Source organism: Biomphalaria glabrata, chromosome 8 (genome assembly GCF_947242115.1).
Source record: "Biomphalaria glabrata chromosome 8, xgBioGlab47.1, whole genome shotgun sequence".
Taxonomy (NCBI): Eukaryota; Metazoa; Mollusca; class Gastropoda; family Planorbidae; genus Biomphalaria; species Biomphalaria glabrata.
Window position 1 is genome coordinate 39,641,833 of NC_074718.1, and position 19,920 is coordinate 39,661,752.

At 35.2% G+C, this 19,920-nt stretch overlaps 1 protein-coding gene across 1 annotated transcript in view; it reads right to left on the reverse strand.

Annotated features, from left to right (window-relative positions):
- Positions 1-282: 282 nt before the first annotated feature.
- LOC106076080 (kinase D-interacting substrate of 220 kDa B-like) overlaps positions 283-19,920 on the reverse strand; it is a 50,085-nt gene continuing 30,447 nt past the window's right edge. Inside the window, exons 22-26 of the mRNA XM_056037648.1 lie at positions 18,672-18,897; positions 17,836-17,998; positions 16,922-17,109; positions 15,572-15,930; positions 283-13,042 (exon numbers count right to left, since the gene is read on the reverse strand). Of these exons, the coding sequence (XP_055893623.1) occupies positions 11,369-13,042; positions 15,572-15,930; positions 16,922-17,109; positions 17,836-17,998; positions 18,672-18,897 (2,610 nt within the window). The 3' untranslated portion in view covers positions 283-11,368. The remainder of the gene's footprint in view (positions 13,043-15,571; positions 15,931-16,921; positions 17,110-17,835; positions 17,999-18,671; positions 18,898-19,920) is intronic.

The window sequence follows — 19,920 nt, forward strand, 5'->3', positions numbered from 1 at the left end:
AAACTCATCAAACAACAAGACTACTTGTGTTTTGTTTTTAAATTTCAGGGCAACTTTAACACAAAATTGATGGAAACATTTTTTTTCCTTCATGAAAATCTACAAGACTACGAGACGTGAATACTTTTTATTTTTAAATCAATTGGTTTATATTCTAATCCTGTGTATTAGTTCCTTTAGTCACACTTTAGTGGATTTATTATGCGTAAATTTGGTCCTGTACATGTTAAAGAACATTGAACACAACTACAATGAGTCAATACATAATAAAAAAACATCTAGTCTAATGTATCACTTTTATTTAATGAACAAACTAGAAACATTGTAATTGTATTAATAATGATAGATGTTTATATCATACAAGTTGTTTAGTGAGACTCTATGCCACTGCAAACCAACGGGTTGTTTTGAAACATGAGACCATTGAAGAAACAACCCACAAAAAAAAAACATAACATACAATAGCAATATTACCCTATCCTCAATATTTAGCTCACACTCTTAATGGGAGTCTTTATATTGCCTACGTTCTTTGTTAATTGTGCTTCAGGTACAGTAACTTGGCAAGACAGGGGTTATGCTTGAAAGATTACATTCATGTTATTTGATAGCCAATCATTAACAACTCTTTACTTCCAAATAACCACTGCATTATTATTTCAATGGAAGATATGTACACACAAACTACTTTTTGTCTTGTTTATAGGCACTGTGAACTACTTAGGCTACCGACAGTTCTTTCGGCGTACCCCTATGAACACACGTACCTTGGGTTGAGAGACAAGTGTGAGATATATACACTGGGTGTGTACATGAGTCTTTGCTTCGACACGACACACACTCCAAATTGACTATTAATTATCAATATATTTTCTCTTGATAATCAACCTGCGGCCTAATTGGGTTAACACTTAAAACGACAGTTTTAATGACATTCAATACATATAACAACCATGTAGACACAGTCACATATAACAACCATGTAGACACGGTCACATATAACAACCATGTGGACACAGTCACATATAACAACCATGTGGACACAGTCACATATAACAACCATGTGGACACAGTCACATATAACATCCATGGACACAGTCACATATAACATCCACGTGGACACAGTCACATATAACATCCACGTGGACACAGTCACATATAACATCCACGTGGACACAGTCACATATAAGAACCATGTGGACACAGTCACATATAACAACCATGTGGACACAGTCACATATAACAACCATGTAGACACAGTCACATATAACAACCATGTAGACACAGTCACATATAACAACCATGTAGACACAGTCACATATACCAACCATGTAGACACAGTCACATATAACATCCACGTGGACACAGTCACATATAACATCCACGTGGACACAGTCACATATAGCATCCACGTGGACACAGTCACATATACCAACCATGTGGACACAGTCACATATAACAACCATGTACACAGTCACATATAACAACCATGTAGACACAGTCACATATAACATCCACGTGGACACAGTCACATATAACATCCACGTGGACACAGTCACATATAACATCCACGTGGACACAGTCACATATAACAACCATGTGGACACAGTCACATATAACAACCATGTAGACACAGTCACATATAACAACCATGTAGACACAGTCACATATAACAACCATGTAGACACAGCCACATATAACAACCATGTTTACACAGTCACATATACCAACCATATAGACACAGTCACATATAACAACCATGTAGACAGTCACATATAACATCCACGTGGACACAGTCACATATAACATCCACGTGGACACAGTCACATATAACATCCACGTGGACACAGTCACATATAACAACCATGTAGACACAGTCACATATAACAACCATGTAGACACAGTCACATATAACAACCATGTAGACACAGTCACATATAACAACCATGTAGACACAGCCACATATAACAACCATGTTTACACAGTCACATATACCAACCATATAGACACAGTCACATATAACAACCATGTAGACAGTCACATATAACATCCACGTGGACACAGTCACATATAACATCCACGTGGACACAGTCACATATAACATCCACGTGGACACAGTCACATATAACAACCATGTAGACACAGTCACATATAACAACCATGTAGACACAGTCACATATAACAACCATGTAGACACAGTCACATATAACAACCATGTAGACACAGTCACATATAACAACCATGTTTACACAGTCACATATACCAACCATATAGACACAGTCACATATAACAACCATGTAGACAGTCACATATAACATCCACGTGGACACAGTCACATATAACATCCACGTGGACACAGTCACATATAACATCCACGTGGACACAGTCACATATACCAACCATGTAGACACAGTCACATATACCAACCTTGTAGACACAGTCACATATACCAACTATGTAGACACAGCCACATATACTAACCTTGTAGACACAGTCACATATAACAACCATGTGGACACAGTCACATATAACAACCATGTGGACACAGTCACATATAACAACCATGTGGACACAGTCACATATACCAACCATGTGGACACAGTCACATATACCAACCATGTAGACACAGCCACATATACCAACCTTGTAGACACAGTCACATATACCAACCATGTAGACACAGTCACATATAACAACCATGTAGACAGTCACATATAACATCCACGTGGACACAGTCACATATAACATCCACGTGGACACAGTCACATATACCAACCATGTAGACACAGTCACATATACCAACCTTGTAGACACAGTCACATATACCAACTATGTAGACACAGCCACATATACCAACCTTGTAGACACAGTCACATATACCAACCATGTAGACACAGTCACATATACCAACCATGTAGACACAGTCACATATAACAACCATGTGGACACAGTCACATATAACAACCATGTGGACACAGTCACATATAACAACCATGTAGACACAGCCACATATACCAACCATGTAGACACAGCCACATATACCAACCTTGTAGACACAGCCACATATACCAACCATGTAGACACAGCCACATATACCAACCTTGTAGACACAGTCACATATAACAACCTTGTAGACACAGTCACATATACCAACCATGTAGACACAGTCACATATACCAACCATGTAGACACAGTCACATATACCAACCATGTAGACACAGTCACATATACCAACCATGTAGACACAGTCACATATACCAACCATGTAGACACAGTCACATATAACAACCATGTAGACACAGTCACATATAACAACCATGTAGACACAGTCACATATACCAACCATGTAGACACAGTCACATATACCAACCATGTAGACACAGTCACATATACCAACCATGTAGACACAGTCACATATACCAACCATGTAGACACAGTCACATATAACAACCATGTAGACACAGTCATTCCCGTTGGGGAAAAAGAAACACGGGGAAGTTAGAGGCGAAGTGGAGAGGACAAACTTTTGTTGGGAGTCGGTGGGAGCCATGGAGCAGGGTGTCATTACAACGTGGCCAGCCCCATGCTGCACCCGCCCTCATACGCATACATGATTTTTGGTGCCAGGATGCAGAACGAATGTCATAGCCAACATAAACTGACAACAACAGCAGAAAGTCTGAAAGTAAACATGAACAGTAAAACCAACAACAACAGAGCAACATGATATCTGCCTCCAGAGCGAGCCATGTTTTAGAAGGCTTCTAGTCTAGACCTAAAGAATACAAATTAGACTAACCCAGTAGGTGCTAGGTGATAATTTATTTGAGGCTCTGATCAGTGAACAAACAAAAAGGTCATAACGCCCTAGACGTGTAACTTATCAATCTATATATAATTCTTAAATCTCTATGTAACAAAATGTTGAGATGGTACACTGTTCTACCCAAGGAAAGCAGGGGAGACAACCAAACAAAGCATCGGTTTTCTAAACGCTACTATATTAAACTCAACAATTAGGTTTAATAAAGCTACTTCGTCCAAAGCCAAATTTGACAACAAGCAATTCGGTATCATAAAAAAACGTTCTTCAACAGTTCTGTCACTTTTTGTTTACTCTATAGGTATCGTGAGAAGCGTGTGTTTAGTTTAAGCATCAACTTTTTGTTTTCTTCTATCACTTGGAGTCCACGGTCAAAGTAAACAATTGTATTATTTTGAATTTCTCAAACAAAAGCTGTAGATGCTATGAACTGCATTGGGTTGTTGGAATAAAAATGGTCACATAACAAAAACATGACTTTATGCGGTGAACTAGATCTAGTTGAAGCTAACTCCAGTCAGCCCATATCCAATCACATTCTAACTAAAACGAGAATGAAACCCAGACTGTTTGTTCAATGCCTCTTTCATTCTTTGAAATGCAAGATTCAACTTTACACACACAGAAAAAAACACAATTCCAATTCATTAGTGAAGTAAACTATTCTTTGAGACTCGATCTAACATTAAGGCAAATGATGCAGACATTTTTTTCTGTCTCAGGATAATGAGGCTGCCATTGACAAGTACAACGACCAACTGCCTACACTCAGAAATGAACTGAATTCCCTAAAACAAAACCCCGATCAACTTAGCAGCCTAACGCTCTACCGGTGCACCACACTGCCACAAACAATCCCTTTCCAAAAGGGTAATATCTATTTCACGCGGACGTAAAGTAAAGACTAACTCTGGATACAAAGTAGATAACACAGAAATTACCTCATCATTATTAAATTGTAGGATTGTGTGCTTCAACATTAATATCAAATCTTATTAGAGCTGAAAGTCTGAGATATAGAACAACATGTTGAAATAGAAGAAACAAACAAAGACACGTTAGAACTGTACAGAGGTCTCTAAATATCCATTTGGGGTGACTCTTGATTAATCACATATAGACTCTTGATTAATCACATGTAGACTAGATGAATCACGTAACAGAATGAATAGACTGACATCAACTGCGAACTGCATCGTCTCCCATTCTAAGTGTGACACAATAACTACAAGCAGAAAAATACCATCAAGAATATTTGATATGTGATGATTTAATAGAGAGAAATAAATATTCATTTTATAATATGCCATTTTGGTGGGTAAGGGCTTAATACAAGTTAATGAACAAGTTCTAGATTTGACCACATCTATACATTTGTATAACATTTAGTAAGAGAAATATAACTGTCTCTAGAATATGTTGGTGTTTGACAATGCTACAGTGAACACAAAACTGTAGGACCCCAAGAGAAAACAGAAGTTTAGGTAGCAGAAACAGCTCTAGAGTGTCAGAGAGAAAATTGAATTAAAAGAATCTACAGTGAACACAAAACTCTAGGTTCTTAGAAAAGAAGCTATGAAACTATTGTAGTAATGGAGAGACTCACTGAAAAAAGCTTCCAAGCAACAGAATGATGCCAAAAGTTCCAGAAGCCTCAGGACATTTTACTTTCCATTAGAAAGTTTTGTTCAGAAAGTTTCAAATCATTTCAAAAAGTTTTTCATTTGGGAACATGATGACAATTAAGGCAGAAAAACATTTTAGCTTATCAAAGTGCTGAGTCCAGCATAAACCATGAAACAGAGTGAACTAGTCAAAACTTTATGTCTAACAAGTGTACAGTTTCCAAACCAAACTAGTCAAAACTGTAACAAGACAATCAGCCTAGCCCTCAAAAATGGAATGTCCTATCAAACTCAACAAACACCATTACAAATCAAGAGATACCATGAAGAAACACAAAAAAAAAAAAAAAAAAAAAAAAAAAAATTTCTTTTGATAGATGAACAGCATGAACCAAAAAATTACTAATTACACAAGTTCAAAATTCATGACTAAAAAGTGTTAATCAAGAGAAAAAGTATCTACACATTATCCATTGTTTTGTACTGACATTGCAAAATGTTACAACAAAAAACAAACAAAAAAAAAACAACAAAAAAAACAACAACTTTGGAATAATTGTTTGGGATGATATTCATGCATAAAAATTCTTTTGCAAAATGTGTTCATAAGAATAAGACATACAATTTAATTTGCAAAATAACCCAGAAAAACTTCAAACTCTTGAACAAGTAAGTAGACTCAAGGCTTTGAACAGAGCATCATATGACATTTGAATCAATTCATCATCACATAAATTAAGATAAAAGACACACTGTTTTGTCTCTTTAAAATAAGTCATTTTTCTATAGGATCAGTGTTTCATTTGAATAAATAGCGGAAGGATCAAGGTGGCGTACAATAATATAATCGTACATATATAAATATATATGATCACATCATCTTAATATGGCAAAAAGTAAATAATACTAAATACACACAAACAGTAATGGTAAAATTGTTTTTTATAAAAGTACAGCCTTAATTTCAGAGCACAAACATCCTTTCTCTGAAGAAACAAGGTTGAAGTCAAGAAGTGTAAACAAACATCTGGTCCTAATGTAGGACATAAGTGCAATTTCAATTCTAAGAGTGAGGATTAAACTTTATCATTGCAAAAATAAACCCAGAAAATTGAAAAATCTTGTACTGGAAAAGAAACAATTAAGTAGAGTAATGTTAAATCAAATTTAAGATATATCTCTATTTCTCTCTCTCTATCTTTTTATAGGACTCCACAGCCATATTCAAGTTCATAAGAAATGAGAGAATGCTCATCTTTGACCATGAAGGAGGTGCAATTAAATATCATTATTAGAATTCTGTTAGTAAATTTTTAATAATTATTGTTCACTTGGCAGATAACTCACTAACTGTCCGACATAAACTCTTTCCATTGTTACTGAGCTTTCCTATCAGGCCCAAAAAGTCAATGCTTCATTGTCCATTGTTCTTTGAAACACTATTTTCTAATGTATAAATGAAATTTTCTGCCTCTCTATACAAAATATATAATGGGTTCAGCATTTACAAAAAGTATTTGATTGAAGGATTGCTGGTTGTTTCTCATTGCCTTGACCGTTTTTAAAAATGTTTGCCACCCAGTCATTAGAATAAATATGCTTGTTTTGTGTGTGTGTGTGTTTGTGCTCTTTTTTTTCTCCAGATATATCCGTAGTATCACAAAACCAATGTTTTACAGTAACATAACAAACAACACAGCTATCCCGTGGTTGTACCCAAAATTCCAGGACATAAATTTTTGCAATGCAACAGGTATTAAATAAAATACAGGTTAATCTGTTCTGTTAAACAATTTACAATTAATCTTTGAGAAACATTTGTTTGTAGAAGACAAAAAAAAAAGAGCCCAGGTAATCGAAGTAGATCTTTTAAAAAAAAAAAAAAAAAAAAGGCTGTACTTTGAAACTATTGAAATAAAATAAAACTTACAATAGAATTAAAATGAAAGTTACACATTATTGGAAGTGGAAAGTCCAAGCCACAGAGATTACCAACAGATCAAACCAAAAACATTTTAAACTCTGAATCAACTTCTTGCTACATTTATAGATGACAAAGAGAAAGGCCATTGTATTAAATGCCACTTTGTTCATAACATGGGGAAAATACAATTTGACTATTTCAATTAAAAAAAAACAAAAACAACTCTTGTAAAAAGAAAAACAAATTTGGACTATGTGTAAATAAATATTACTTGAAAACTCAAACCTGACGTCAGTGAACACAAATGTTTTAGAGAAAATACAAAGTAAGGGCAGAGACAATACAAAGTTAAACACACAATACGTTCATGCTTATGCAAAGGTAACCAACGTTGTGAAATTGCTATGCTCACAAGCCCAGAAAGATTACTCATTAAGTTTGTACAGCTAGTACAAAAGTGGCTCAAGTCAGCGGAACATGCAATGATGACAGAAATAAATCACAAAGTTCTATTGCGATAACTAACAGCAGACAGTGTCTCTAGACATCTTAGATAAGAATCTATTTAATAAATACATGGACAGTGAAAAAGTAATATATTGGGTTTCTGCATATTCCATATGCTGTAAATACATAAATAACTGTGATTAAAAAGGAATGTTCAGATTAGTTTGAACAAATCTTAAAGAGTCATTAATCTATGTACAAATATATACCAGTCACATCTAGTTACAATCATTCTGATATAGCATGCCCATTAAGGACATGTTCATCTATTAAATAAAGAGTTGACTCTTCCAGTACAATACAGACAACATTTTTTTTTTAATGATTCCAACTCTTCTTATCCAAGAGGCATTAACAAGACAAGAAACAGCATTTCATTGTGTGGCATTGACAGAAAATCACTTTTTTTTTTTTGATGTTGTCTTAAATTAAAATAGTCCATGAATGGAGGGCAACATTTAAAAAGAGTTTGTCTCAACAGGTGTGTAATAATAATATTTATCTCTGTATCCTTCCAGCGAGGTGGCTTCATTACGTACACTGGTCTTGACCAGCTTTTCAGTTGACTGACGATTGACAGGAATGAGACAGTACTGCCTGCTCTCACCTCTTAACTTTTGGTGTTGATTGAACATAAGGATGTTTATTCTATCTTCAGTTGGACAACTAACTTTAGAATGAATCCAACAAGTCACAGATTTGATGAACTTTGCTATGAACTTTGCCTTAGCTCAACAAATCTTTAAAGTAGTCAGCACTGTTTAGCCACAGCCAATTAATTAAATATTTTTTTTCTCTTCCTGTACATACAAAACACTTACATAACATTTAAACACAGACATAGTACCGGTACATTTCATAAAAAAAAAACTATTGACATAAATATATGGCAGACATTACATTTCTACTATTATCAATTTTTCTTGCAACTTAATTTGTAGTGTTTATTTCTAGACAATTTCCTGGTGTATAATGGTATGAATATCTTTCACATCTACAGTTTCAGAAACTAATTGCTTAAACAGGACATTCCATTGCATGACATGATTATAATGAATGGACAAAATAGTTGTAAATTTGGGGTTTTAAAATTAAGTTGTACAGGTTTTCTGCATATTGTTTGAATTGTACACAATACATTTAGTACACTGTTTTTATTCTACATTCCAACCATCTTGCTAGATGACATTAATAGGTGACTATTGCACATGATTGTCAATTGAACTTTTTTTTATAATTGTAAACAAAAAATCAAAAATATAATTTACTTTTGTGTATAAAAAAAATTTATAAGGACTAGAAAATCAAGTTCTAGTAATTGATCAATTTGGAACATGACAAATCTGATTAGCAAGGAATACTTTTTTCAGCTACCCTCTACACTAGTTTTAAAACAGCATTTCCAAACTTTTTATTTCAAGTTATTTAACAACCAAGACAATCTGATTGCAAAAGTCTAGTGATTGATTTCTATTACAGTAAATACCCTATTCAAATTGGCATACATATAAAATGTTATGGGCCAACATGAAGGGATTTTCATAAATGGTAAAAAATCTATAATTAGAAAGCTTATTGGTGTATCCATAGTTAGAATATGGAAGTTTGAGTAGCTTTGAATTTTATAAAAGGCTTAAGCATACAATAATTTGTAAGCACTTCTAAGTTATTTAATTTACAAAACAAACTTTTTAGCATCTATGACATTGTTTTGATTTTTCTATATCTCTCCTAATTATCTTGTTTTCATTTTTGTTTGTATTTTTTTTTAGATTCCATTAAGCCACTTTTACATTTGTCAGTATCTCTTTCTCTTCATTTTCTCTCTTATTGTATTATTTTGCCTTATGACTGTGAACTGGATCTTAAATATAAACAAACAGCAGATTACTGTGAAAAAATAATTACGAAAAAATCCCATGTGATCATTTGAGAGAATAATTTGACATCTAGTGGTATAGAAAAATTAGACATAGTTATTGAAGACCCATGATTTATTAAGTACTTGAAAAAAACAACCATACAAGTGATAAGAACACATCTGTTCATTTATAACCACAATTTCTTAGCTTCATAATTTCAACTCTCTATGAGTAGTCCTTGACTTGGCAACTGGCCCTAGCAGCTTCTGCTATCTTTGATACACTTTAAATATACGTTTCCTTGTTTTGATTGTTTCATCATCTCATGTCCCTTCTGGGGTATAGGCCACCAACCATCTTTCTCCAGGCATCTCGGTTCTGGGCGAGTCTTTCCAACTGTCCCCACGTCTTGCCCATCTGCTTCCAGATCGCGGCGCCATGTTTTTCTGGGCCGTCCCGTCTTCCTCTTTCTATGGGGGTTCCAGATTAGGGCTCGCCTCGTTATATTGGATGTAGGCTTGCGAAGGGTGTGACCTATCCATCTCTAGCGTCTCTGAAGGATATCTATTCCAATGGGCTGCTGCTTTGTTCTTTGCGATTGTTTCATAAGTTTCAGTTATTCCTAAAAAAACGATTACTTTCAGTGCTGGAATTACCTACAGGCAAAATAAGCCATAGCCTAGGGCCCACACTTGCCTGGGGGCCCTCAAAACAATCTATCCAGGGATAGCTGCAATAATTTGGAAGAAAGAGGGAAGAAACATTGTCATGTGTTGAATACAAGGGACCCCATTTTTTTTTCCATATTATATGTATATCTCAAATAGCTTAGGGCCTTATCAAGTCTAAATCTGGTCTTGAATACCATGTCCAAGCCCAAAGCTCTACTTGTTAAGGATATATGCAGTACAGGCCACCATGGAAAGAAACAATAAACTTTGTCCTGTAACCCTGATTTACAGAAAAACATGTGAATACAACATTTACACTGCCACAGTTTGACACCTAATTCTTCTTGGATCAAACTGATACACCAGGCAACAAACTTTGTAACAACAAGGCAACAATAAGTATTGTTAATGAACATATTTCTAGTTAAAGTACCATATATATATATATATATATATATATATATTTATATGATAGATTTGAAGAAAACTGAAAAAAAAAATCTTTTTGTAAACAGTTGTTATGATTGTCCCAAATAAAAATCACAATGTGAGAGTTCTAGTATATCTTAAAAGTAAAAAGTAGTCAATAAGTGTTATATATATATATAAATTATACAAAACAGGCACAACCCATTGATCCATTACTTTAGCCTTATTAACTCTTTCATATTATCTCCAATTAAATAAAGCCAAGGTCACTCTTTTTTGTATAAACATTATGTTTTATCTCTTAGAAATATAAAGCACATTAGATTTGCTCAAATTAATTTCTGAAAAACACATGAAATGATCCTGTGAAAATTATTTTTCATTATCCAGCTGATGATCTAGTTCACACATAGCAATATTCTTGTATATCCATAGAAAGAAAATATCATTCAATGATACTTGCATGTTGAATACAAACTGTAGATTACACCACCAGTCTATAGCGATGTGCTTACCTGTGTCTAGCACTAAACATTAGTCTCCCTGTCTGGGGAGCTGTTGTCACTGTCTGGCAGCTGGTCAACATTTGCAAACCTGACGCCTAAACGATGGTGGAAGTCTGTCTCATCCACTTCGGTGGCAGCAGAAGACATCTCCACTATGGTGGAGTAAGACTGCTGGACAAGGTCCACGTGGTCAGTGTGGCTACGTAAAGAGCCTCGTAGGGATGGGTTGAAAGAGAACTCTTCGTCCCCAGCAGTGCTACTCAGGATTGAACCACGGCGACTGTCTGTGCTGGTACTTTGGTAGTGATGTTTTAGTTGCCCCAGATTGGGCTTGGTTATGCGCTCCGCATTTGATGCAAGGGAATTGGTGGAATGATGAGCAGGGGAAGCCTCAGCCTCAGATGTGGACTCGGAGTCAGATTTATCCACAGCAAGAGAACGAGCCAAGTTGCCGATGTGGTCATGGTGAGTAGGTTGTTGCCGAAATGAGCCCAAAGCAAAAGCTACATGTTGCGACGGTTGTTTAGAAGCAGAAGAACTGGGGCTCTCTTGTACTGCACTAGGACTGGAGAAAGGCAAGATCTGTTCTGTCGACTTGAGAGGAGGCTCAATATCCAACAGTGTGTCTGTGGACATTGACAAATTGTTTGATCCTGGTACAAACTCTGTTGAACCACCTGGTGTGGGGTGGAGCTGTATACTGCCCAAGAGTGGAACAAATTCTCCAGATCCCTGTGAGGAGTAGTGACTTTTTGGTCTGTCTAGAATCTTGATGAATGGTGTGATCTCTTGGACATTTGTTGGCTGTTCTAAATCTTTTCTATCTGACTTTTCTTCACATAGAATCTTTTCTTCATAAGACAAAAAATCACTATCAGTCTTGGAGATATATTCCTCTATCAAGTTCTTATCAGTGTCAGTGTCCTTGGATATAGTATATGTTTTGTGCTCTGAATGACTAGACATTGATGAATGACGCTCTGGACTTCCAGAAGGACTATCTTCTCCTAGTTGAAATGTGGGTCTCTTTTCATGAATGTCTATTTCATTTTCTTCTCTGACACTACAAAGTTCCAGCATTCCTTGAGACGGCTCAGTCTCATCATCATCCTCATCCTCTTGTTCTTCATCTTCCTCTGACTCCTCCACAAAACCAGAAACGGCTGATTTCAAGATAGCCGTTTCATAGGAGAGCTGCTGTACAATGCTGTCGTTGCGTCTCATCTTCCTCTCCCTGATCTTCTGCAACTCTGTTTTCTGTCCAAAACGGCTGCTGCTGTTGGGCTCCTGCAGACTAAAGCTTCGACTAGGCTGAGCCTTGGTGTTGCTCATGGAGGATGAATGATCTGTGTAACTGATTCCTGAGCTGGACTGGGTAAGCTGAGCTGTGTGTATGCTCTGAGATGTCTCCACACCATCAGTCTTCACATCACTCTGGATTTCAGACTGAGTTTCAGCCGAGACCAAGATCTGGATAGCGCTGCGAAACAGCTGCCAGTCTCCAAAACGCATTTTTATTACCGGCTGCAGTTCAGACAGGTCGCACATGGCCAGCACTAGACCAGAAATATTGTTGTCCCTTATGCTGGCCTGATACTCAGACAGATGGTCAGGGCTCAAGCCTTTGAGATGAGACAGGAGATCACACACATCATCAACAGAACACTTTGACAAAACAACTGGACGGATATAGTTCTGTGGAAACAATATAAGAAGTTTGAGCAATTTTGAAGTATGATGAAAAAAAAACAACAACAAAAAAAAAACAGCCAGTAGATGCCAGAAATAGCTTCTGAATAACCAATATCTTTATGCCAAATTTAAACACAAAGATTTTCTGTTTTCAATGAAATTTAAAAAATGAACATATTAATGCCAAAAACAAACATTGTAAGAAATAAGGTCTTCACTTCATTGGGCGACATCTAGTAAAAAAAAATAAATCTTTGTAACATCTCCCCCCTGATGTTCTAGCAGAAGAAGCAGTAAGATAAATTAGCTCATCTACAATATTTATAGTTATAAATCCAATGTTACTATTATCTTTATCAAGTTTCAAATGTTTGAAGATGCAATATCTATTTCATGTAATGCAAAAGAGTGCCCTTTTATTTTTAACATTAAGTAATCATACAGAATGCAGACAAGCAAAAACCCCTTTTTAAAACAAAATTAGGAAGGCAAATCAGGTCATTCAAAGCAGTATTTGAGCTAGAACTTTACAAAATTTACAACATGAGTTGACAAAGTTTTAAAAATTCTCATTGTCCACCTACTAAGTCTGCTAAATACAATAAGGGTCCAAGATTGGTTTGATCGTGGTCACTGCTGTGATTTTGATCCAAGTGTAACATAGTATGCAGACATGCCTACCCCCAAAACCCAGAATGTGGAACACTCAGGTTGAAAATGTGGAATTTTGGGCCCCAATGTGGAACATAAACGCGTTTACGTTTGTCAGCCATACTGTACGCAATAAATAAAACTTCAATGATATTACTTTAATAACAATATTTGTTTGCTTCTTATAAATTAGATGTAAATAGTATAATATAATTAAAAGTAAGAAAACCTTTAATTCATAATTATGTCCTTTGTTTGAAATCAATAGTTCTAACTCCTATGTGATTATTCTAGATCTACTTGATTATCTATCCTTTTCTAGGGCTCTACTCTAGTCACTCTAGAAGTTGTCTCTAGTGCTAGATCTAAAATAATTTAAGAGTCTGTCTACTAGTAGTACTAGTCTAGGACTAGACCTACATCTAATAAGTCCTCTAAGTCTACTCTAAGACACTCTAAGAACACAGATTAAATAATTAGATTATAGATCTAAATATTTATGTCTAGATCTATGGACTTATTGAGAACTAAATTTATTACATATGATAATGATACATTAAATACATAGAAATCTAGAGATCTATCACCTTATAGATCTAAGTCTATTTCTCTAGATACTAAGATAGATCTAGATTTAGTATCATCTAGATCTAGTTAAATCTAGTCAGTGCTAGATCTAGAGTCTAGATACTAATTTGGACTATGTAATAAGTAGATATATAGCCTTATTTAGATCTAGGCCTTAGCCTTACTGTGTCTAAGTTAATTAATTACATTTAGGTCTAGATCTAGATAATCTAGATCTCTAATAATAGTAATAACCTATTTGAAAAAAATTCCTTTTCTTAGATTACTTAGATTAGAAACCTAAGAAACCAGTTGAGTTAGTCACGTTAGTGTTAGAATAGCCGCCATAGCGCCTTTGTCGGGAAAAGAAAGGGATTTGAATGGAAAATTAGGCTTATTAGCACTTACTAGATTCTAAGAATAGATCTAGTATCTAGACCTAGAGTACTAGATCTAGATGTAGATCTAGATCTAGCTCAACCATATCTTCGTAAATTTAGGACACACCGGGTCAGAGGAGATGAAATGTAAACAATAAACACAGACCTAGATATATTTATTTTGCATTCAGTATTTTCATTTCGCATTATTTAAATAATGAAAAATCGGCGATTTTTTTTTTTGTGTCGGAATTCAGACTTGGCGGAACAAAAAATCGTAAATGCGGAACGGCGGAACATGTGAGATTTTTTGATGCTTTTGCGGGACGGTTCCGCATAATGCGGGACTGTAGGCATGTCTGAGTATGTGAGTATGAATGACCTGCAGAGCCAGATTTTTAAATTGAGAACCTTAAAATCCTCTGAGCTAATGTTTAGATTTTGTTAAATAACTGAACTATTTAGTTTGAAAATACTTCTGGTAACATTGAACCACAATGGAAATCATTTTCTTTTTTTATTTCTGTGTCTCATCAAACTTTCAAGTAATAATTTCACATAGTTTTGAAACAATGTCCATATTGAACAGGGTACTTGAACAATACAAAATGGTCACTGTCACCATGGAAACAAGCTTTAACACACCATGTATCATCTCTTAAGAAAAGAAAACGATGTACTAAATGTGGCACAATGTTCTATTGAGTAGAAACTAATTTTTTCTCCACTTTAAAAAAAAAAGGAATTAGAAAATTCAAGAAAACAATTTTTTTTATAGTACTATTCCTTTATGAGGTACTTTTTGTAATTTAAAAATATATTGTTTTCAAGGTCAATTGTTGAGCAAGTCAAAAGAGAGATGAATGCTGCAACAATTTAAAACATCTATAGCAATATTATGTTTTATAATTGAAACTAAAAACTTTATTCTTACAGCAAAAAAATCCTTTGGTGTCTTTGTTTGAGAACCAGCTTTAGCCATGGCTAGCTTTGTGCTATCCTGGGAACCAAACATCATCTGGTGGGCCTGCATGTATCCAGGCAAAAGGTTAGGGTTGTGTAGAGGAGCTGCATAAGGCATCGGCGGTTGTACCCCGTACATGCCATACATCAACGGCTGATGAAGGGGAAGCCCCCCATTGAAACGAGCGGGGGAGGACAAGAGGGGGGCACGGTCATGTGTGCCGTCTCTAAACAGACTGCCAATCACTGATGGAGGAGGCGGAGGAGGAGGGTAGACTCCACCCAACGTGGCTATCTCAGCTTGGTGACGCTCCATATTGTGCTGAGTTTCTGTTCAAACAAAAAGCAAACACTGAATTCTAAAAAAAAATGTGATTGGTTTCTTTAAAAAAATGTAAATCAATTACAGTAATGTACGTTTGCAAATATCCAATGTCAATGATAAAATATCCAATGTCAATGATAAAATATCCAATGTCAATGATAAAATATCCAATGTCAATGATAAAATATCCAATGTCAATGATAAAATATCCAATGTCAATGATAAAATATCCAATGTCAATGATAAAATATCCAATGGAAATTAATGTAATATGAATACAATATGATTATTAGGTGTGCACGTTTTAAAGAAATGGCTTTATAGCAATGATATGACTTAATTAAAATAAGCAAGACTGTATTGAATGTATGTAAGTAAAGTCACAAACATACTTTGAAAGATATTTGATCAAAGAAAATAAAATTCTACTTTGATATTGTCTTATCATTGCTACAAGTTCACTTATATATTATATAAATGCAGGATAAACAACAGAAATATGAACATCACTTTCAATACACAGGAAAATAGCAGTCGAATCCAGTTCATAGGAACATATGGGGCATAATGATTTTGGTCCTATTAATCAGCTGTTCCACTTAACGGGAAAATAGCAGTTGAATCCAGTTCATAGGAACATATGGGGCATAACGATTTTGGTCCTATTAATCAGCTGTTCCACTTAACGGGAAAATAGCAGCCGAAGCCAGTTCATAGGAACATATGGGGCATAACGATTTTGGTCCTATTAATCAGCTGTTCCACTTAACGGGAAAATAGCAGCCGAAGCCAGTTTATAGGAACATATGGGGCATAATGATTTTGGTCCTATTAATCAGCTGCTTAACGGGAGCCCCCCTGTGCAATAGGGTTTCAGTGCTTTATGATTTTGTCCAAATAAGGGTCTGGTCCAATGAACTGGATTTGACTGTATGTTCAAAGTAATAAATTAACTATATATTTATATGGTGACAGTACACTACAAGAATGTCTAACCTCTAATAAGTTTTCTCAGATATGGATCCAAGTTGATGGTACAGGGAAGAAATTTCTTCAAGTCTGCAACATTCAAGAGTGGAAAGTTTCCAGACTTAGAAGTCAGACTGGCTTCAAGTTTGCGCACATTTCTGTCAATCTCCAGAAGTGGGTCTTGTTCTTTTGTTGATGGAATATTTGGATTGATTCTAATTCAGAACAAATGAGAACTACTAGTAAATGAAATTACAAGAAAAAATAAAGGGATAAAAATTCTAACTCTAAAGACAGAAATGTTATTAAATCAGATGAATGGCATCAACAGTTTGGCTACTTAAATGATGAGGCACGATTTGAATCCTGATATTGACCAGGAATTTGTAATGGATATGAAATCCTAAATAAGTACTTTATCAATTTGACTAATAGCTACTTCTAATATTAACTCATTTTAATAGTGTATAATTTACAAATATCCAATCTAAAATGTAGTTTCACCACCACACAATTTAAACAGATGACTACTTTTACCTCCATTTCTTATTTTCAAACGTAAGTATCAATCCGTTGGAAATGGTCAAATTTTAGTTGAGACAAATTTACTAATATCATATTCAATGGATTTAAATTGACTATCATATTGAGTTTTTCACTTATCTTCTTGGGTAAATTTAGCAAAAAAAAAAAAAAAGGTTCCCAAAGTCAAATAATTTCAATTGGTTTCATTTTATAGAAATTGTAGCGCAGACAGCATGATGAAACTCTATTTAGAATCTGCCCAGAAATGAATAGCTGAAATAAGTTCTTGGTCATTGTTTTGGGTTTTGAGTGAAACTAGATCTCTTGATGCCCTGTTATACGCTGGTAGACCTATGTATTTCTTGAATACACAACAATACAACCAAGGGAAGTTGAGATGAATCTAAACTGCTTACTTTTTATACAGGGAATACAGTGATGCAGAATTCTCCACCACATCAGCCTCCTCAAAGTAATATATGATCCAGGACAGACGATAAGGCCACTGTTCAGTTAGATTAATCCAAGCTGCCAGCCTGTGCCACTTAAAGTCTATGTTGTAGGCCCTCAACAGACGTGCTTAAAAATAACATTTTAGTTTATAAAACAGTGAAGGCATAAATGGAAAGTTTTTTTTTTATATATCAGCAAATGAAGTTGAAACTAAAACAGAGTGAAAATGAAGATCTCTATATCAATGTCTTTAAAAACTCTTCATGAAAGTAATAACATATTTATTTATTTCCAAAGATCAAATCTTACTGAAGCACTATGACAACTCAACATGTGCCCTATTAAATTAATAATTAAGATGGTTCCTTTCCATTATGAATTGTGGGTTCCAGCAGCTTCTTAACAATAAATATAACTAATTCTCAAACACATTTTTCTTTATGAAAATGCTTGGTTTATTCTGATAGGGAAAATCTGTTGTCTGTTCCCTTCCCTCTCTAATCTCTACACTTAGATTGTCATCATCAGCTTTGGTTCTTAACACAACAATTTGGTCCTAGATTAGTACCCAATACACAGATCTATATTCAAAAACTACTTAAAAAATACCCAGAAATTTTTCAACACTAAATAAAGTAAAATATTCTGTGTAAAGCCTGTGATTTTCTTAGGGTGCTGAATGGAACAACTGGCTAAATTTTACAAACTTAACATACATTGAAGTACCTCTTGTCAAGGAAAGGAGTGTTTAATTATATAAAAAAACTGTTTATACAAATTTAAAATGAAATATATTAACCTGTAACTGCCACAATGTTCATCAGACGTCTCATGCTGCGAGGATTGATATCGCTAAAGTAGTCATTCTTGGCCATGGTAGAGGTCAGGTCAAATGAGCTGGCATAAGTGATACCAGGCAGAGACCCAGAAAGACTGCCACCCACCATATGGCTGGACCCCATGGCACGTGAAGCTTTGCGCCCGGGTCTTGTATCACTACTAACACTTGTCAGTACAGAATCTTGCTGTAAAAAAAATGTGAACAGTCATTTTTATTTCTATTGACACACAGTTTTGCAGTAGGAAGGATAAAAGTAATTGGTTGATTTTACCCTGCAAACAAAAGACTTTTGATTGAAGCCAGTTGCTTGTGCCTTGGTGTAACATTGATCCTAGCTATTACATTTGGGATTAACTATTACAGGAGCTATAAGAAGAAATGCCATAGGGGAAACACTTCAAATTTCTTATATTTCACTTGTGTATTTTAAGACTGTATTTTTAAAGTGATTTCAAATACGATTTCTTGTATAACATTCAAATATATACAAATAAAAAAGAAATTAAAAAAAAAACAATTCTTAAAAAAATCAACAACAAAGCTCAAATCAAAAAAGGGATAAAACAGCTTGTATTACATGCTTCAGATGTTCCTTCATAATTGAAGATTATTACATCCTCGCTCAAACCTCCTGCAGGATGGCAGGAGATGGCGCCAGACAGGGTTCAAAACAAGGATCATCAAATTGACAGTTCAAGACTGGGGCATGTCCATTAACACAAAAAAGACAACATATACCATATTCTCACTGTCAACAAAACAACAAACAATAAAATTAACATTAGATAAGGAAGCTTTAGAAAAAAATGACAGCCCTACTTATCTTGGAGTCACCTATGACCCGAGACTAACCTGGAAAAAACAAATAGATAAAACACAGAGTAAAGGCATCCAGAGACTATCCCTCTTGAAAAAATTAGCTGGCACAGATTGGGGAGCTAATCACAACATCCTGAAAAAGACCTATACCAGTTATGTAAGACCTGTACTAGAATATGGTGCCACAGCATGGGGCTCAGCAGCCCAAACCAACCTAAGAAAAATAGACAAGGTTCAAAATATTGGTCTAAGGATAATGACAGGAGCAATCAAAACAACACCCATAAGAGCTATGGAGGAAACCGCTGCCCTGATCTCTCTGGATGAAAGAAGAGAAATAAAAATCCTTTCCCAATTCACTAAATTGGAAACCTTGGAGAGGCACCCA